Source organism: Engystomops pustulosus, chromosome 6 (assembly GCF_040894005.1).
Source record: "Engystomops pustulosus chromosome 6, aEngPut4.maternal, whole genome shotgun sequence".
Classification (NCBI taxonomy): Eukaryota; Metazoa; Chordata; class Amphibia; order Anura; family Leptodactylidae; genus Engystomops; species Engystomops pustulosus.
This window is the reverse complement of record NC_092416.1, coordinates 163,396,472-163,416,350: the sequence shown is the minus strand read 5'-3', so window position 1 is coordinate 163,416,350 and position 19,879 is coordinate 163,396,472. Positions and strand designations below refer to the sequence as shown.

At 45.5% G+C, this 19,879-nt stretch overlaps 1 protein-coding gene across 1 annotated transcript in view; it reads left to right on the top strand.

Annotated features, from left to right (window-relative positions):
* Positions 1-250: 250 nt before the first annotated feature.
* Positions 251-19,879, top strand: part of LOC140064881 (agouti-signaling protein-like) — a 102,151-nt gene continuing 82,522 nt past the window's right edge. Inside the window, exon 1 of the mRNA XM_072112182.1 lies at positions 251-363. Coding sequence (XP_071968283.1) covers positions 340-363 — 24 coding nt within the window. The 5' untranslated portion in view covers positions 251-339. The remainder of the gene's footprint in view (positions 364-19,879) is intronic.

Genomic DNA, 19,879 nt, shown 5'->3' with positions numbered 1-19,879 from the left:
ACTTTGCATCATGTAAACCAAATGCTGGGGGGAGGGTCTGTATTAATAAATTAGGGGTGTTGTATATTGATTGGTGCTGTACATGCTATAATTCCAGTAGAATATATATATAATAAGGAAGGGATGTTTTATATGGGGGAGTGTGTGGTCACTTGTGTTATGAGGGGTATATAAATTTTAGGAGCCCAGTGTTGTTATGCAGGAGACTTTATACTGTAAGTGACTGTGGTATTTTTAGGGACGCCAGGTGGAGATGTGCTACACGGAGCTGAAGCTATCTGGCCGTGAATTTACCTGTGATACGTCATGGATTAGAGAACCGGGAATAAAGTCCTACTGATGGAAGAGATTGTCATCCATAAGGTACTAGATGCCACCTGTAGTTAGTCACACCGTGTCAGTGAGCTGCCTGTGGGGATGTTACTTGTTAGTAAAGTTTCCAGCATTTACTGAACAGGGAGCGGGCAATGGAACAGGAGTAGGGGGGACTTACCTGAAGAGTAAGAGTTCTCTTCACTGACATGGACATTCAGGTGGAGCGAGTACTGGAGATCTGCCCCGGCCGCTGCCTAATGCTGGACTTAACCTTAGACACTGTACATTATAGAGTTGTAAATATATTTTTGTTCCTCAGACTATGAAGGATAGAAGGGAGTTGTTTCAGAGTATCAAGCCATATTGCTTTACATCTAAAGTGTTTATGATGTGTAGTGACTTTAATAGCGTCTCCTGTAACTTAGATTGCTCTAGTAGTCACAGGAGCTTAATAACTTTTAGTAGACCCTTATATTCAGCACTGCGTATGGCCTATACTTATCATAAGGGCGGGAATGCCACCCACATAGACGGGAATGCCACCCACATAGACAGGGTATACACAAATAGGGGTATGAGAACCTCCCAGTACAATATCACCCCCATAGAATTCTCTGACCATTGTATGGTAAGTGTGTCCAGGGAGCTGAACACTGCTGTGGTTTGGGCTACTGGAAGGCTAACAGCTCGCTCTTCTAGGACCTGGAGTTTAAGGAGTCATTTACCACCTTCTATAATGACCGGAAGAACACCCAGTGTATGTTTGATGGTACGGCAGAGTGGTGGGAGTGTATGAAAGGTGACATCAAACAGCTAATTCTGGGTACTGCCAAGAGACAGAGTAATGTGGAGTACATGAGGTACTCTACTCTCAGACTACAGCTCAGCCGCCTGTACAGCAGGACAAATAGTGGTGAGACACCTGTACAGCTGAAGTACAATCACCTCAAATCCCTCAAAGCAATACGCCAGTTTGATAATTGGGGGGCTCACAACCCAGACCCCTTTGTTGCCTATAAAAACAAGGTCAGTAAGAAGCTGATGATGGCCTTAGAGTACATGTTAAAAACATAATTGAAAGTGAGAGAACATAAGGATCCCCCCACTACCACCCTCCTACCCGATCCCTGTTGGAGAAGGAAGAAAAGAAAGAGAAAAAAGAAAAAAAAAACAGCGCTTATCACCTCCATTGACCCAATATATCATTAAGTCTCCTACCCCCTCTATAGCACTTCTTGTAAGCACACTCATAGGACCCAATACTCTCAACCATATATTGCCATTCCCTCACCCCTGGAGCCTTTGCATCTTTCCTTTGTTTAATTAACACCAACCTGGCCAAAAAGAGGACCGTCAGAACCAGTTCACTTTTGGATCTAGAGACTATATTGAATGGGGTCAAACCCAGAAGACCAAAAGTGACTGATCGAGTTAGGGAGCACTGGGCCCGAGCATCAATTATCTTGAAGATCTCATGCCAATATTTCCCAATCCTCAGGCAGTCCCAGAGAACATGAAGAACATCGGCACCTACTTTATTACATCTCACACAATTAGAGTTTTCTCTTAACCCAGCCTTAAACATAAGTTGTGGTGAGAAATAAGTCCTATATAACATATTTAACTGTGTACACCTGTGATTTAAGTTTATAGAACTCCTAACAACATTCTTAGAAATATCTCCCCATTGTTCATCAGTGATCAGACCCAACTGATTTATCCTTTTGGCTTGAGTAATGTGAGAAAATTTTTTATCAATAATATTCCTAAAAAAATAATGATAAATTCGAGCTAATTTTTTGGAAACCCCCCTAAATCCAATAAAGCTGTGAAATTAACACTCCCCTCCACCTTAAAACAGTTCTGATATTTTCACTCCTATAGTAATGCGAAAGCTGCCAGTACCTAAATAGATCCCTATCTTCAAGAACACCAATATTCACCCAATACTGAAACGAGGGTAATTCCCCATGGACACCCAATTGCCCCATAGAAATAACACCTTTCTTTTCACAAAACCAGACGTCCTTGATTTTATAGAACTCAAATTAAGATTGCCCCACAGAGGCGTAAATATAAATCCCCCCTCAATCCTTAATATAGAAATAATTTGGGGCAATAGTATACTTTTTGTTAATACCACCCTCTCTGCTCTATTTAATGGGAGGGAGCTCCAAGTATTCACCTTACTTTTCAATTTTGTCAATAGGGAAACCAGATTCAGTGCTTTTTAGTCGCCCACTATGGGGCTGACCTTTAGGCCCAGGTACTTAAAAGAATGAGAGACTTTCAAGCCTAAATGTTCCAAATTAATCTGCATATCATTATAAAGGGGAACCAATACAGATTTGTGAACATTGATCTCAAAGCCGGAATATCTTAATATCACTTTGATAACCTTTGGAACTGACGTCCCTGAATCTTTCATACACAGAAGGATATCATCGGCATATAACATTATCCGTTAATCCTGCCCCCCTAATGTCACTGCTATCCCTAACTTTTATTGCCAGAGGTTCAATAAACAATTCAAATAATAAAGGAGACAGGGGACAACTTTTTCTGGTTCCTCTTGTTAAAGAAAGAAGGAAGGAATAGTCACTATTCACCTTAATGCAGGCTTTAGGAGCCACATAAGACTGGTGCCAAGCGGGTAGTCGATGGGTCCTGGTCCGTGTTTGTTTACGTAACTGTTCCTCCAGGCACTCTGAAAAGCGAATGTCAATCTGAGTGGCCAGGGAGATGAGACCACTCACAGAAGATGACAGGTCTTTAATCTTTCCTGAAAGTCCTTTATTAAAGGTGTCTACCAAGGCCTCTTCACTCCAGGCTAGCTCAGAAGCTAGGTTGCAGAACTGAACCACTTAGTAGGACAGACAAGTCCCCTTGGAATAAGTTCAGAGGCTGAAGGCTGAGCTGGTTCCTCCAAGATGGACCGGAATTTGACAAGGAATGCAATGAGATTAGCCGTGACTGGGTTGCTTCTGTCCCAGGAAGGGGGGGGTGTAACCCATGCCAAGGCTCTCCTGGAAATAAGGCTGATCACGAAAGCCACCTTAGCATGTTCTCTGGCGAAATGTGAAGGCATTAGTTTGATATGCAAGGAGCTCTGGGTAATGAAACCCCTGCATAACTTGGCCTTTCCGTCATACTTGGTGGGCATGGAAAGACACATCCTGGGTTTAGCAATAGACAATGCAGCCATAGTAATGGTGGGTACCGCAGGTACTGGACATTGGTGCTGGATAGCCAACAATTGCTGCAGGATGGTGGTGAGTTGTCCAAGTTGCTGGCCTTTTGCGGCAATCTGCTGGGACTGCTGGGTCACGATGGTAGTGAAATCAGCCATTTCATGTAGCAAAACGTTGGTGGGATCCATGGCCGGATCTTACTGTCAGGGGTAGAGGATCCACTGTACCACTGCAAGCGATGACATAAGCCAACAACTGGGAGTGGGATCTAAGTGGCATCCGTTTTTCACCAGAGCCCGCCACAAAACGGGTTGGACGTGCTGCGGCGGGATACCACCAGGTCGCTCCACAGGCGAGACTTTGCTTGTGAAGTATGGAGTCGTAGAGCAGAAACTTAGTCGGGGAAAGGCAGGAAGTCAGGACAAGCAACACGGGATTAGAGCAGGTAGCAAAGCAGAAGGTCACAACTAGAGATAGGCTATTATAATGCACATTGCCATACCTTTTTGGGGCTATAGTTCACAGCCAGATTTACATTTCAAATCCACATAGTTTATACAGTGATTTTCACTGAAATTACAATGTCAGTTGTGGGGTATCTGTATAACCCACATTGCCATACCTTTTTGGGGCTATAGTTTACAGCCAGATTTACGTGTCAAATCCACGTAGTTTATACAGTGATTTTCGCTGAAATTACACTGTCAGTTGTGGGGTATCTGTATAATGCAGATTGCCATACCTTTTTGGGGCTATAGTTCACAGCCAGATTTACATGTCAAATCCACATAGTTTATACAGTGATTTTCGCTGAAATTATACTTTCAGTTGTGGGGTATCATTATAACACACATTGCCATACCTTTTTGGGGCTATAGCTTACAGCCAGATTTACGTGTGAAATCAACGTAGTTTATAAGCCATTATGTCAGACAGAAAGGTGACAGGTGGAGCAGGCCGAGGTTGATGCACAGTAAGGGAACGTCGCGTGACTCTGTGAGGCCAGAACTGCCATTGTCATCTAGCGGCAGTGTGTTGATCAACAACCCAAAGGTCATCCAATTCCTCAAATATAACATCTGACAACCCCAGCCAAGAGTCTGTGGGTTCCTCAGATACAACAATTAGTTGGCATGGCCCAGGAGCAGGTCAGCGGCCCTCACCTGTCCTAAACCAGCCTCTTTCCTGTTCGTTTCCCACAGCCAGAGAGCTACTAGGTGGAAACGCAAATTGATGATAATGTAGCTGATCGCACTTGGGAGCTCGGTGTAACAGGGGATTCATCATCGTCAGGCGAAGAGAGTGTCAGCTTGCGCGTCAGGCAGCGGTGCAGGCAGTAAGTTGCTACTGCTACATGAGTCAGCAGGGTGGCAGCAGTGTGAGGACTGTAGCCAAACGTCCGCGGGGTACAAATCCCGACTCGCAAGTCCAAGTAAGCAGTGGCACAGGGGCTCAGCAAGGCAGCAGTGGTAGTAGTCGCTCAGTGCAGAATGTTGGCGGGTAAATTACCACCTCGGCGGTTTGGCAGTGTTTTGTAAAGACACCAGAGGAGCCGAGCGTGGGTATATGTCGTATCTGTGGGCAGAAAGTGAGGCGTGGCCAGGGAGCTAACCTTGGCACCACGGCCATGCTCCATCACATGCAGCGTCACCATCCAATGGCCTGGGAGAAACGGGTGTCAGATGTGGTCCATCCTGCAGGCGCAGCAACAGCAGCAGCAGCAGCTAGTGGCGCACATGCTGTTTCAGCAAGTCAAGGCTTCAGCACATCTGCCGAAGGAAGCGGTTTGTCTTTGACATCATGTCCCGGTCCAGACGCTCCTGCTCCTCGCTACGCATGGCGCCAGCAGTCGTTGAGCGACGCGATTACAAAGAGACAACTCAATGCGTCAAGCCATCCTAAGGTGCAGAAGCTGACCGTGCTCTTGTCGAAGTTGTTGGTACTGCAGTCCCTTCCTTTCCAAGTTGTGGATTCTGCACCCTTCAGAGAACTAATGGCTTGTGCCGAACCGAGGTGGAGAGCTCCAAGCCGCAATTTTTTTTTCCAAAAAGGCTGTGCCAGCCCTTCACCAATATGTACAACAGAAGGTGGGCCAGTCCTTAAGCTTATCAGTTTCTTCCAAGGTGCACAGCAGCGTGGACGTGTGGAGCTATAACTATGGCCAGGGCTTGTACATGTCCTTTACAGCCCACTGGGTGAATGTGCTTCCCGCCCAGCCACACCAACAACTTCCACAAGAGACGGCGTTTTCTCCTCCACGTTGTCAAATTGCTGCTCCTGTGCCAGTGTCCACCTCCTCCTTCTCCACCACCACCTCAGCCTCCACAAGTGCTGCTCCATCATACCACATGTGCAGGGCACAGCGGTGTCACGCAGTTCTACACCTGGGTTCCCTGGGCGAACAAAGTCACACAGGGGAGGAACTGCTCCGCATCATTCAACAAGAAATCAATGTGTGGCTTTCTGCGCGACAACTAAAAATCGGAACCATGCTGACAGACAATGGGAGGAACATGGTGTCCGCGCTGCACCGAGGAGGGATGGTCCATGAGCCATGCATGGTGCACCTGTTCAATCTGGTAGTCAACAAGTTCCTGAAGTCTTCCACCCATCTGCAAGACATTCTAAAAATGCCCAGGACACTGTGCACACACTTCAGCCATTCTTAAAAAACCAAGCACACCCTCCTCGAGTTGCAGCATCAGAACGGTCTACCCCAACATAGTCTGATATGCGATGTTTCCACCCGTTGGAATTCCAGCCTCCATATGTTAGACCGCCTGTATGAACAGAGAAAAGCCATTAATGATTTTTTGATGATGCATGGTGTAGGAGCAGTAGCAGCTCCATCAGCAGTAGCTTAAGTCTGGATTCCATATTGATCTTCCTTCACCCGCCTAGTGAGGAGGGTATCCGCCACCAGAGCAGCAGGACATGGAGCAGATCCTGCACCAGCAGGTGGTGACTTACTTGGACAGCACTTTACCACCTCAGGTAGAGGATCCCATGGACTACTGGGCAGCCAAACTTGATGCGTGGCCGCTACTTGCGGAGTTTGCAGTAGAGAAGCTGTCCTGCCTGGCCAGTAGTGTGGCATCAGGGTGGGTGTTCAGTGCGGTGGGGCCATCGTTACCCCAAAGAGAACCCGCTTGTCCACCCGTATTGTGGAAAGGCTGACCTCTGTCAAGATGAATCAGACTTGGATCGGCCAGGATTTCAACTCACCAATGCCTAATGCATGAGATTAGATCAGCCATGACGCCTCCTCCTAACATTGAGAAATGAGTCGGGGTTCTAACTACCTGCCTCAGCCACTATTCTGATGCTGCCACCCGCCTGATGCCACACATCTGCTGCCAGTTGCACCATCTGCCTCCTACCATCTTTACCAGGGACTGGAATTGTCTTCCACCTCCACACTATATCATGGTGCCACTCTGCAGGCTCCTCTCTGCTGCAGATGCCACCCCCACACTTTATCATTGTGCCAATCTGCAGGCTCCTGCTGCTGCTACTGATGCCACCTTCACACTATATCATTGTGCCACTCTGCAGGCTCCTGCTGCTGCTGCTACTGATGCCACCTTCACACTATATCATGGTGCCACTCTGCAGGCTGCTGCTGCTACTGATGCCACCTTCAAACTATATCATTGTGCCACCCTGCGGGCTGCTGCTGCTACTGATGCCACCTTCAAACTATATCATTGTGCCACCCTGCGGGCTGCTGCTGCTACTGATGCCACCTTCACACTATATCATTGTGCCACTCTGCTGGCTCCTGCTGTTGCTGCTACTGATGCCACCTTCACACTATATCATTGTGCCACCCTGCGGGCTCCTGCTGCTTCTATTGCCACCTTCACACTAAATCATTGTGCCACTCTACAGGCTCCTGCTGCTACTGATACCACCTACACACTATATCATTGTGCCACCCTGAGGGCTCCTGTTGCTGCTTCTTCTGATGCCACCTTCACAGTATATCATTGTACCACTCTGTGGGCTCCTGCTGCTGCTGCTGACGCCACCTCCACACTATATCATTTTGCCACCCTGTGGGCTCTTGCTGCTGCTGCTACTGATGCCACCAACACACGATATCATTGTGCCACCCTGCGGGTTCCTGCTGCTGCCGCTACTGATGCCACCTTCACACTATATCATTGTGCCACTCTGTGGCCTACCATGTTGCAGCCACCTCCACACCTCTGACCTCATGTTGCTGCTGTTGCTGGTGCCACCTTTGGAGTTCTTCTTTGTCAAAGACCTGATATTTTCAGGAAAACTGTAATGTATCATGGATGTGGCGTCTCTAATCTTCAAATTTAAATGGAAAATTTCAAGTTCTAATTCATTTAAAACTTTGTCATTGTGCCACAACGTGGCCTCCTCTGCTGTTGGCAATATGGGCTCCTGCTGCCGCCACCTCCAGACTCTATCATTGTGCCACCCTGTGGGCTCCTGCTGCTAGTGATGCCACCTCCGCACTATATCATTGTGCCACTCTGTGGCTTTCCATGTTGCTGCCACCTGTATGCTTCTGCTGCCGCCACCTCCACACTCTTATCATTGTGCTACTCATGCTGCTGCCAACTGACCGATGTCTCCCTGGAACACCCTGTGATTTCCATTATGCTGTTTTCACCCTCCACCACTCTATGACGGTGCCACTGTTTGGTTTTCCCCTTCATTTCATCTGCCAGAAGGATGAAAAGCTTCAGGATTGATTGCCAAAAGCAGGAGTGGATACAGATTACAGAGGACATGCAACTATCCCATTTGCTGCTCATCTCTATTCTGGATCAACTCCTGTTTGTTTTTGGCTTTAGCAATACTGATGGATTATTGACCGTTATAGGAGAAGAGGTCACAATATAAAAAGGGATGGAGGATTGCGACCCAAAATATAAAATGGACAGAGGACAGGAGGCCAAAATATACTGGGGATAGAGGACAGGTAACAACATTATAAATAGGATGGAGGAAAAGGGGTTTTAATATGAGCGTGGTGGAGGACAGGAGGCCACAACATGAGGGGAATGGAGGACAGGAGGCCACAATATGAGGGGGGATGGAGGACAGGAGGCCACAATATGAGGGGAATGGAGGACAGGAGGCCACAAGATGAGGGGGGATGGAGGACAGGAGGCCACAAGATGAGGGGGGATGGAGGACAGGAGGCAACAATATGAGGGGGGATGGAGGACAGGAGGCCATTATATGAGGGAGATGGGGGACAGGGGGCCACAGTATGAAGAGGGTGAAGGACAGAAGGCCACAATATAAGGGAGGTGGAGGACAGGAGGCTACAATATGAGGTGGGTTGAGGATAGGAGGCCACAATATGAGGAGGAGTGGGCTGGAGTACAGACAGCTAGAGCAATATATGTTTGTGGGGCCTCAGCAAGGGGGGTAAAAGGAATAGGGTGTATTATTTGGATCCATAGGACAGTTGGCCATAATAAGGGGGCATTAGACTGTGGAGAGACAATAAGGTTAATAGTACACTATGCATGAGGGTAAGGCAATGGGTATGATCTATGGCACAACGTTGTTTTTGTCCCTTTTTCTATCTGCCAAAAGCTTGGTGGCATGTATATCCCCGGTCAGGTGACCACAGACTCATTGGGGCAGATTTATCAAGTGTCTGAAAGTCAGAATATTTATAGTTGCCCATTGCAACCAATAACAGCTCCCCTTTAAAATATTCATGAGCACTGGTAAAATGAAAGCTGAGCTGTGATTGGTTGCCATGGGCAATTAGAAATATTCTGACTTTCGGACACTTGATAAATTGGACCCATTGGGGGTCATTTACTAAGGGCCCGATTTGCATTTTCCCGATGTGTTACCCGAATATTTCCGATTTGCACCGATTTCCCCTAAATTGCCCCGGGATTTTGGCGCACACGATCGTATTGTGGCGCATCGGCGCTGGCATGCACGCGACGGAAATTGGGGGGGCGTGGCCGAACGGAAACCCGACGGATTCGGAAAAACCGCCGCGGAGCTTGCACTTACCTTCACTCAGCCCGAGCCGGTGAACTCCAGTGCGTTCCGATGTTTTTCAGCGCAGCAGCACCACCTGGTGGACGGCGGAGGAACGACCTTAATAAACCCCGGCCGGACCCGAATCCACCGCAGAGAACGCGCCGTTGGATCGCGAATGGACCGGGTAAGTAAATCTGCCCCATTATATCACACAGCTCTGATTACTCTGTGTGATGTCACACACGTGCACGCCACAAATTACCAGTGGTGAAAAATATAGATTTTTATTTAATTTTTAATGCTTTTTTTAACACAAACTAAAACATCTATGAGAAACACCACCCAGATACTAGTTGTCATCTGCTCTGCACTATTTCTAATTAACTGAGAGTCCAGTAATGCTGTACAGCTGGCATCACCACTTAGACGTGACCACTTTTCTACATTGTCTTTGACGATAGAGCAGTTTACATTTAGTTGCTTTCACCAACTATGAACAAGAAACATCTGCTATTTGTTCCCTACATGAAGTATAGTTAATTGAAACTGGAAAAGTTATGTAGACTTGGAGTAGGATAACGAGAACAACATCATGTAGCTGGCAGGGGGATTTGTCAGGTATATGTTTTATCTACTAAAGCTCCAAACATTACCAAGTTATGTAAGTCTGGATATTTGTCAGAAAAATGTTACCTGAACCTGTGGCCAAATATGGATTTCCGGACCGCACTGTTTACTTTTCAAATCTCATTTTTATGTCTTTCAGTCCATGTTTTAGCTATGAGATAACACAGGTCTGTTAAATGTTAACATTTTTGACTAAGTAAACTATTTTTTATAGTTCAAAGGGAAAACAGGTGGTGCAGTTGAGCACCAAAGAAGACAATGGGGCACATTTGCTTAGGCTTTGGGACCCAATTTTTTTGGACTGTGCCCTGTCTTCAAAGCGAAAATGGCAATCGAATATTGGCGTAGCTGCGCCGGCTTCCATGCAACAAAGTTTGGGGGGCATGCCGTGGGGCGATCGGACTGATTCTTTCTGTGAACTTTTTGTGATGAGGTAAATAAATGTGCCCCAATGAATGCAGCGGTAAATGGGGAATAAAGTACCTAAAGACACGTAATACCTCCGAATCAGGTTATGCTCAAGGGTCAGAGGAGTCCATAGGAAAAATCAGCACACAACCAAATAAGAAACAAGCTCAAAACAATTATAAAGTGGTGGGTAGTCCTGGGCAAGTGGGCCAGCTATAGCAATGGGACCTAGAGGGAAAGAAAAGGGGCTGCATAGTGGGAAGAGTTCACATAGTCCCAACTAGAAGACCAGGTGATTTAGGATAGGGGTGAATTTCTCATTGAATAATTCAACCTTCTCTTGATCTCACAAACTCAAGACTAGGTTTCATCCATGCCTAAAGCTATAGCTTGTTTGGTTTCCAAAAAAATGGAGAATAAGTTGCCACAAGTTTACAAAGTAAAATGTCACAATGTCAATGTTAGAGATTTTTATCTGGGGCTCAAACCCCCTATTGCAAGGTGACTTTCAAATTAACTCTTTCATGGCTCCCGGTACCAGGAGGAGAGAACAAACCCAAGACACAGACACGGTCTTCAGCTGCACTCAGATCACACTGTTTATTTCAAAACCACAGTCATGTATTTCAAAACAGAAAAAAGCTTGCAGAGGGCGTGAAAAAGGAGATAAGATTCTTAGATGCTATAGGCTTAGTATAAATGTATGAACCTATCCACCTAAACAGAGGGAGCGACATACACTATAGTCGTGATGTAAAAGAATAACCTTTATTGAATTCACAAGTTAAAATACAAGTAAAAAAGTATTGCAGGTGAGATATAAAAGTGAAACCGCACAGGAGGTGAGTCCACAGGGAACAGGTAGTTCAGTAAACAGACATATCATCATAAGCGTTACACCATAAACTGTCCATAAAGTGCAAAATGCATGTAAACATCGACTTGCAAGTGTAAACAAAAATAAGCTGGGATGGTCAAGTAACAGTATATAGCAATATTACATCAATTAGTAGTCAATCTATTGCAAGAAGATAGCCATGTGGAACATATTACCTGGCGTTATTAGCCCCCAAAGCGCGTTTCAACCCACTGGTCTTTCTCAAGGTATAAATGTACTACAACCACCCCTCTAATACTTTCTAACAAAAGGTTAATAAATTGTGCTCGGTTCTCAGGGACCTTGTTTATACTGATTTCCCTGAGAAGAAGACTGAGGCAAGTCAAAACAGCAGATAAGCATGTGCTAGAGCCAAAATATATAACAATAGTGAAGGACAGACTGGCTTCTCATTAAATGTTAAGGGAATTAGCTGGCAGGCGAGCAAACAGGTTACATAAAAATGAAGTTTGAATCATGACCTTAGCAGGACAGTGCTTGACCCCCGGCATGACCCCAGGCTAATACTTAAAATGGAAGCTTTTTGGTTCTCTTGCTCCAAGATGGCCGCTGTAGAGGAATATATCACTAACAATTCCCCTCTTGTTTGAGACTGCTGACCCACAACCTCTTAAAGCAACCTCCTCAAACTCCAGGTACCTACAGGTGGGCTAAACCCTCACCTGCTGGACTTTTATGGCTTCACCAGATGCCCCAGAGGCTAGTCGCTATAGGGTTAAATGTCTGCACACTCAATCACGTTTATAGGTTTGTACACAGACTGGTTCTCCAACAGGCAGCATCATCCTCCACTCCGGGCACTTCTCCTGTCGTGGTTCTTACTGCCTGGGCGGCCATCTAGGACATGGTGGACTTGATAAGGAGGGCCACACAACACGCACTGAGTGACAAGAGCAAAATCACAATCCCCAATATCACTCCCACTTAAAGGAAACCCTTCCAATCTCCCAACCACAAAGTAAAGGACAAAGTGTCCACTCCAGAGTTTCTCTTGAGTTCCCTATACAGTCCTTCAATTTTTTCAAGGTCCTTCCTTCCTTCCTCACACAGTCCTTTAATTTTTTTAATGGATCCATAGGGGGCGATGTCATCCGGGATGCACATGCAATAAGCCACTCCCACCATCTTACAGACTCCTCCCTTCTCAGCAAGGGTGATGTCCAGAGCCATGCGGTCCTGGAAAGCATCTCAGATATAATTCACAAATCTCTGTTGATTACAATAAAAACAGTTAGCCCAATCAATATCTTTGCTCAAAGCTATCTGGGGAATAATGGACTCTAGACCTGCCCATATCTAATTGTGGGCTTGTACTCAACTGGGACCCCCCTTGGTGCTCCCACTGTATCTATATAAACGTTGTCATCTAGGCAGTTCTCTCTCAGACCTTCAGAATCCTTTGGGATTCTCTACCTTTACTTTATGTGTCCGATCAAACATCCTTGGGGATCACGAGGAAGGAATGCACAAGTTTTATCACAGCACATTCCCCCTCCCAGTCTCTAGGCAGGCTCGACCTGACTCTTGTATCCCCACAAATCCTGTACACATCAGACACTGCTAATACAGGATTACCTGTGCTGTCAATGTTAAAGAAGGTCATTGTCTTGTTGCACCATCCGTAGGTAAAGTCTCCTACCCTGGGGGCATTCTGGTCAGCCCTATAGATACAGTGATAGTCATGGTTGGGGTGTCCTTGAGCATACAGTCAGTCAGAAGAGACCAGCTAGCAAGAAGAATAAGTAAGTTTGCAATAGAAAGTAGCTTCATAGACGTGGCACTGGTCAGCAGGACTTGGAAAGGACTGTCGTAGCAAGGCTCCAGACTCTCTCTCTGGTGTGTCTCTTTACCACCAAGTAGCCTCCAGGCTTCAGGTTATGCATCCTGAGGTCTCTGCCATCAGCTATAGGGTCTGTGGGAAGTAGGGGCCTAGTCTGGGTATACAGCCAAAAAGTACTTCAAAGGGGGCAATCCCATCTTTCTGTTAAGGGTGGTCCTAACTGAATAGTGGGCAGCAGGAAGGCACTCGGCCCATGGTTTCCCTTTTTTTTTATGGCCTTCCGGATCTCTAACTTAAGAGTGCCGTTTTGTCTCTCAATCCCACCACTAACTTGGAAAAGGTAAGGGGTGGGCAGGGCCTGTTCTACACCCAGAAGGGACAAGGTTTGAGTCTTTACCTGTCCAGTGAAATGGATTCTGCGACCTGACCCTATGGTCTCTGGGAGTCTAAAATCTCACTCACCAACTTCTTGGCTGCAGCTCTGGCAGTAGCCTGGGTCATGGAAAAAGCTTCTGGCCACCCTGGAAAGAGATCAATGCACACAAGCACGTATTCCTACGTACCACTTTTTGGTAGCTGGATAAAATCCATCTACAGTCTCTGGAAGGGATACAGCGGGTTGGGTGTCACCTTCTGTGGGGTCTCTTACCCAGGCTGTGGCGGGCAGACTATAAAGGCTTTCATTAGCCTAGTGACAGGGGTAGTAACGCCCGGGCAAACCACTTGCGGTTTATGAACACTAGCATGGCCATTTCGGATGTGTCTGTGTGTGTCCGTGGGCTACTTGACTTGCTGTCGGGTGCAGGGCTCTGGGCAGGCACACCCTCTCTCAAAGCATCCAGGTCCCATCGGCATCTGGGCTCCAGCTTTTCTCCACACTCCCTTCACTTCTGATGACCCTCGGGCCATGTGTGCTTTTACTTTTATTATCCCCGCCTCTTGTGGAAGGAAGAGAGCATCCATGAGCTCTTTAACCAGCGTGCCATGCTTAAAGGGGGTCCCTGCAGAGATGAGGAAATCTCTAGCCTTCCATATGGGTTCATAGTCGTGTTAAGACCCCAGAACTATACCTTGAGTATAGATATTTGCCCTTTTACCTTCCACCAGCTGTAGCACTTCCCTGAGTGCCGTCACTTCACCTCCTGTGCTGACCTGTGTGGAGGGAGTGGTTCTGTTCTTACTACCTCATGTGCACCACAGTTTTACCCCCTCTTCCTTGTGGGAATCTGCACCACAACATCTTTCGTATGCATCTTCATATAGAGATGGCCTCTATTACGGCACTAATACTATTTTTTCTTTTTTACATGAAGCGGCTATTCATATTCTTCTTAGTTGTACCATTAGATGTATGACATTTGTCTTATATACACTAAGATATGCATGCTGATGTAATTTGCACATGATTCACCGATGTTATTTTGAACCTTGTAATTTGCTAATTTCAATAAAAGTTTATTGAGCAGAAAAATTATCTTTATCATGTTAGTGCAACATCCCCCACCGGGGCCTAGCCTTTTCTTGGGGCCTGGAGGCAGCCGGGGCCCAGAATACCGGAGTGGCTGGCTATTGCGGCCTTGGGCACCCTGATGTCACAGTGCTTGGTATGGGGACCTAAGGGCTGTCCTACACCCTGGCAGGTCTCCAGAAGGTGGTGTGTGCAAGAAATATGGAGGGAGAGGTTGATGTACTGGTTCTTCCTGGGGCAACCTCTAGGTATCTGTAGAATTAGTCCCTGGGTAATGGATGGAGAGCCTGTGGTGGTGACAGCCGTATCCAGGGATCAGAAGGAGGCAACATTGTGAAAAATAACTCATGGTTCTTTATTGAACAACAGCAGGAAACAGGCCTCAAACAATCTCACAGCATAACTGGTACTGCAGTGGTCATGGAGAGTGGTCCTCAGGAATGGTTCACCAGCTTGATAGTAGATGCAGGCTGGGATGGAGCTGTATCCAGTTGTGGAAGCTGCAGCTTTGAGTCTTCTGACTCTTGTCCAGGGATTAGCTAAGTGTCAGCACTCATAGTAGACTGACACTGTCTCTCTCTTCACTCTGTATGCTGGCAAGATGATCTGCTCTCTAGAGAGAGCTAGGACCTAAGAGAACTTGCTTGAAAGAGACCTCTGTGGTAAGACTTGAGACTCCTCCCTGTTCAGGGGTTTCTATTAACCTAGTCAGGTGATAGATAACTCTCCAATCACACTCCAGTGTACATGGTGAAACACAATTGGTGGAAACTCACACCCAATTAACCATTGCCTGTTCAGGCAGAATCTACAGCTGCTAATTACCTTAGACTTACTGCACTATTCCTTAGGTGAGTTCCGCAGACTCACCTGCTGGGGAAAGACAGAGAGAGGGCCCTATTCGCAACTACCCCCTTGCCTTTACATTGGCAGGGATGTTGCATTAGCATCACAAAATGTTTCTTGGTGCCACTAAGGATCCGTCATTCATAGTTGTAAACAGAATAATAAAAAAATATGACATTCAGAAGCAGGAGAGGAAAAAAACACATTGGCCCACATATATTAAAGTGTTTGCGCCAGTTTCCTGTCTGATTTTGCACTAGAAAGAACATGCAAACTGCTTGTACATGTACTTATAAAGCGTCTGCTCCAGTTTTGTGTCACGGCTGCTGTGCGTCCAACAAGACAGAAAAAATGTGCTCCAAAAGGGCTGCTTAGTTGGAACGTTCATCACAATTCTGCAGCATCAAACTGAGTGCACCATAAAAAAAATGATACATTCTGCTGGAGCAGTGCAGGGGGCGCCAGATTAATGATGACCATGCACAAATATTCATGAATCTGGCACCCCTGCACACTCCACAGGCAAACTGCACATAATACAGACTGCACTGTTTTTGATAAACGTGGGTCTATGACTTGTTCCAGGAATAAAACATATTTTCATGTAGTAATATTAAGAGAAATAAATAAAACCCAATGACTTAAAAATGGCAACAACCCCTAAAACACACTCATCAGCAAGTTGTTAAGTAATCCTATTTGAGTTCCCATACTCCCTTAGTTGTTATTCTTCACTGCATTTCACCCCAGGACGGTTGCAAGACAACGGTATTAACCAGTGAGCGACTGTGCTGCCCCATGGTTACATCAGGATTATTTCCAGATGAGAACATGATGGCGCCATATGGAATCCATCCAGCTCTGCTGTGCACCACTCACCTGCCCTGTGCTCTGTGTGAAGCTACACAGGTCTATGTCAGGACTCCAGTGTACAGTGTGGCGGCATTATATATAGGGGTCACTGACACATTGTGAGTACATGTCCAAGTGGATTTAGATACCTGTGATTGTGATCGACCCCCCTCCGGTACAAGTATTCTCCTGACCTGGGAAATAATGACCAGGAGCCTACGGAGCAGCTGGTGACCTCTACTCTCCACAGTTACTTTGCAGGAGCTGTCAGCAGAATAAAGCTTCAATTTATGGCACCGTGGGCTTATTGCTGTCATGATGTGCTGGAGATGATCACATTGGTCATATCTACAAAGCACAGAGAGAGAATAAAGACTACCTATAGTGACCTTCCATCATGTCTGAAATCTGGGCGTATCAAATATCAGAAAAGGGGTTATTACACTATATAATAAATGGGAATATTAAAAATCCCTCCAATCATCATGAATAAATCCAGCATTATATGTATTTATAGCTTGTGTAGGAGAGATTTTCACAAGCGGGGGGTAGGACATGTTACCAGGTACAAGTGACCTCTGGAAACTATTCAGAAGTCATGAGGACGGCTTCGCTTTCAAGCATTTTACATCAGGCTTCAATTAAAATACCTATAGGATTTGAAGAAAAAACATGCATTTGGGAGTAATTTGCAGGACTATTTGCCGTGTGTAGAGAGATTATTACTGCGTGGTAAGTATGTGAGGATAATATAATGCATGAAATTAGGAACTAGTGGGAATTCAGTCACGGGTCCTAAAGAAAATTACAGGATCTCTATATAAAAGCTCTGGGTAGAACATGAATATGTCATACAGTCCATTACACACTGATGTGAGAGAGAACTGCAGACTCTTGTAGGTTTTGTGCGCCATTTTAATCAGTTACACAAATACTATGAATTTACAAATGCCCTGCACAGCTAAGAAAATAATAGTGATATAGTATGTTGGGTGAAATGTGATGATACACATGGATAGATTTACCCATAATGCAACCTAGACATCAGGACGCCCCATATAGTGGTGGGATCTAGCTAGTTCCCAGGCCGGTTGTTAAAAAATCATCCCACATCCTGGAAACCATAACTTTCATTTTTTTCCTTTTTAAGTGCCATGTGAGGGCTTGTTATCCACAGGACAAATTGTACTTCCAAGTGAGAAAAAAAAAAATCAGCCAAGCCATTTTCTTGCAGGCTTTGTTGTTACGGCTTTCACTCTGACACAAATGACACATCGCCTTTCTTCTTTGCGCCAGTCCAATCACTGAGATAATACATATATTTAGCTTTGTTTTACGTATTACACCTATTTGATACAATGGGGTCATTTACTAAGAGTAGCACTGATCACTTTCATCGGACTGGGATTGCACGGCTTGGATTTGCCTTTTTACTGAGTTTTCTCACTTTTACTGGGATTGCACGGCTTGGACAGGTAATTAGCAAGTGTCTGCGCTGGGATTTTGGCGCACGCGACCCTTTTTGTGGAGCAGCTGCGCTGGCTTCCATGTGACACAATTGCAGGATATCGGGCGCATGATCTTAGTGAATCACCGCACACACAAAGCACTTTCGGTGAACTCCAGCGGCCGGCTAAGTAAATGTGCCCCAAAGTCACTTCAACTGTGAGACAGAATATAGAAAATAATCTAGAAAATCACTTTGTGATATTTAAATAATAAATGTGTATTTTATTGCATAAAATACGTATTTGATCACCCAACAACAGCAGTAAAAATTCTAAGATGTATCAATCTGTCTATCGATCAAACCTGAGTAATTTCCACCTGCAATGCCGTGCACCACATTTATTAAAGGAAGTTTTCTGACTTGGCCGAAAAATAAGAGTGTCCTCATTAACTAGGGGCGTGATCAGACAGAACATGAGCACAGTCACAATTCAGTCCATGCGCCAGAAAATTCAATATGGTGTTTCATCAAACTAGACCAATTAATAGGACTCATAGGAGGTGCCAAGAAACAACTCACCAGTCTCATACCGCACCAGTATATCACCTATAATCTGGAGCAGCAGAGAACTATCTAGACCAACACATTAATACATCTTCCGCAATGTCTCACTCAGACCTGTTAGATTTTCTTTAAGAATTTCCTCCTACTCTGCACTCATTACTTGTAGCTCCTCCTACACTGCACTCATTACCGATAGCTCCTCCTATTCTGCACTAATTACCTGTATTAATTGCATCTGTTTGATCTTGTTACCTGTATAAAAGACACTTGTCCCCACACTCCATCTATCATACTCTAACCTCTCCACCATGACCAAGACCAAAGAGCTGTCTAAGCAAACCGGGGACAAAATTGTAGACCAGCACAAGGCTTGTAAGGGTGACAGGACAATAGGCAAGCAGCTTGGTGAGAAGGCGCAATAGTTAGAAAATGGAATAAACATTCCGACTCAGGATGAGATAGGTTAGGAATAACCCCAGAACTAACTGGGAGGACCTAGTCAATGACCTGGAGAAAGCTCAGGACCACATTCCCAAAGATTGAGACTGTTAGTAACTCACTATGCAGTACTGGATTAAAATCATTTAGGGCTTGCAACGTCCCCCTGTCCATTTTAAGTTCACTTATGACCATTTGGATGATCCAGAGGAAAAATGGGAGAAGGTCATGTGGTAACCAAAATACAACTTTTGGTATTTACTTCATTCTCCCTGTGTGGAGGAAGAAGAAGGATGAGTACAACCCCAAAACACTGTCCCAACCATACAGTATGGAGGTGGATACATCATATTTATAAGTTGCTTTTCTGCAAATGGGACAGGATGACTGCATTGTATTCAGTGGAGGATGGATGTGGCCAAGATTTTTGCCTATAACCTCCTTCCTTCAGTAAGAGCTTTGAAGATGAGTTATAGCTGGATCTTTCAGCACGACAGTGATCTGAAACACACAGCCGGGGCAACGAAGGAGTGAGAGGCATTTGAAGGTTCAGACCTGGACGCAATTAAAAAACTTTAGAGGGAGCAAAAACTTAATGTTGCCCTGTGATAGCCTGAGGGCTGAAAGATTCTGGAGAGGTTCTGTGAGGAGGAGTAGGCCTAATTCCCTGCTGTATGTGCACATTTGGTCAAGAACTACTGGAGGAAATATAATCAGGACGCGATACTATGGATTTAATACCATATTTTCTTTCCTCATATATGTACATTGGGGACAGGGACTGATGTGGCAAGTTCTGTGCAGCGCTGCGGAATCTGTGTGCGCTATATAGATAAAGGAATTATTATCATGTAATAATCCCCGTGATACACAAGGTCAGTGTGAGGGGTTTGGGGAACGAAATGTGCATCCGTGTTTTATGATTCTGTACATTTCTTGGCAATGAAATACACATTGCAGTGCTGCTGTTTTATTGCCTTTATATGAAAAAAATTGCGAACTAAGGTATTTTCCCTACCGTAGGATAAGTATCAGTACTGTATATTTT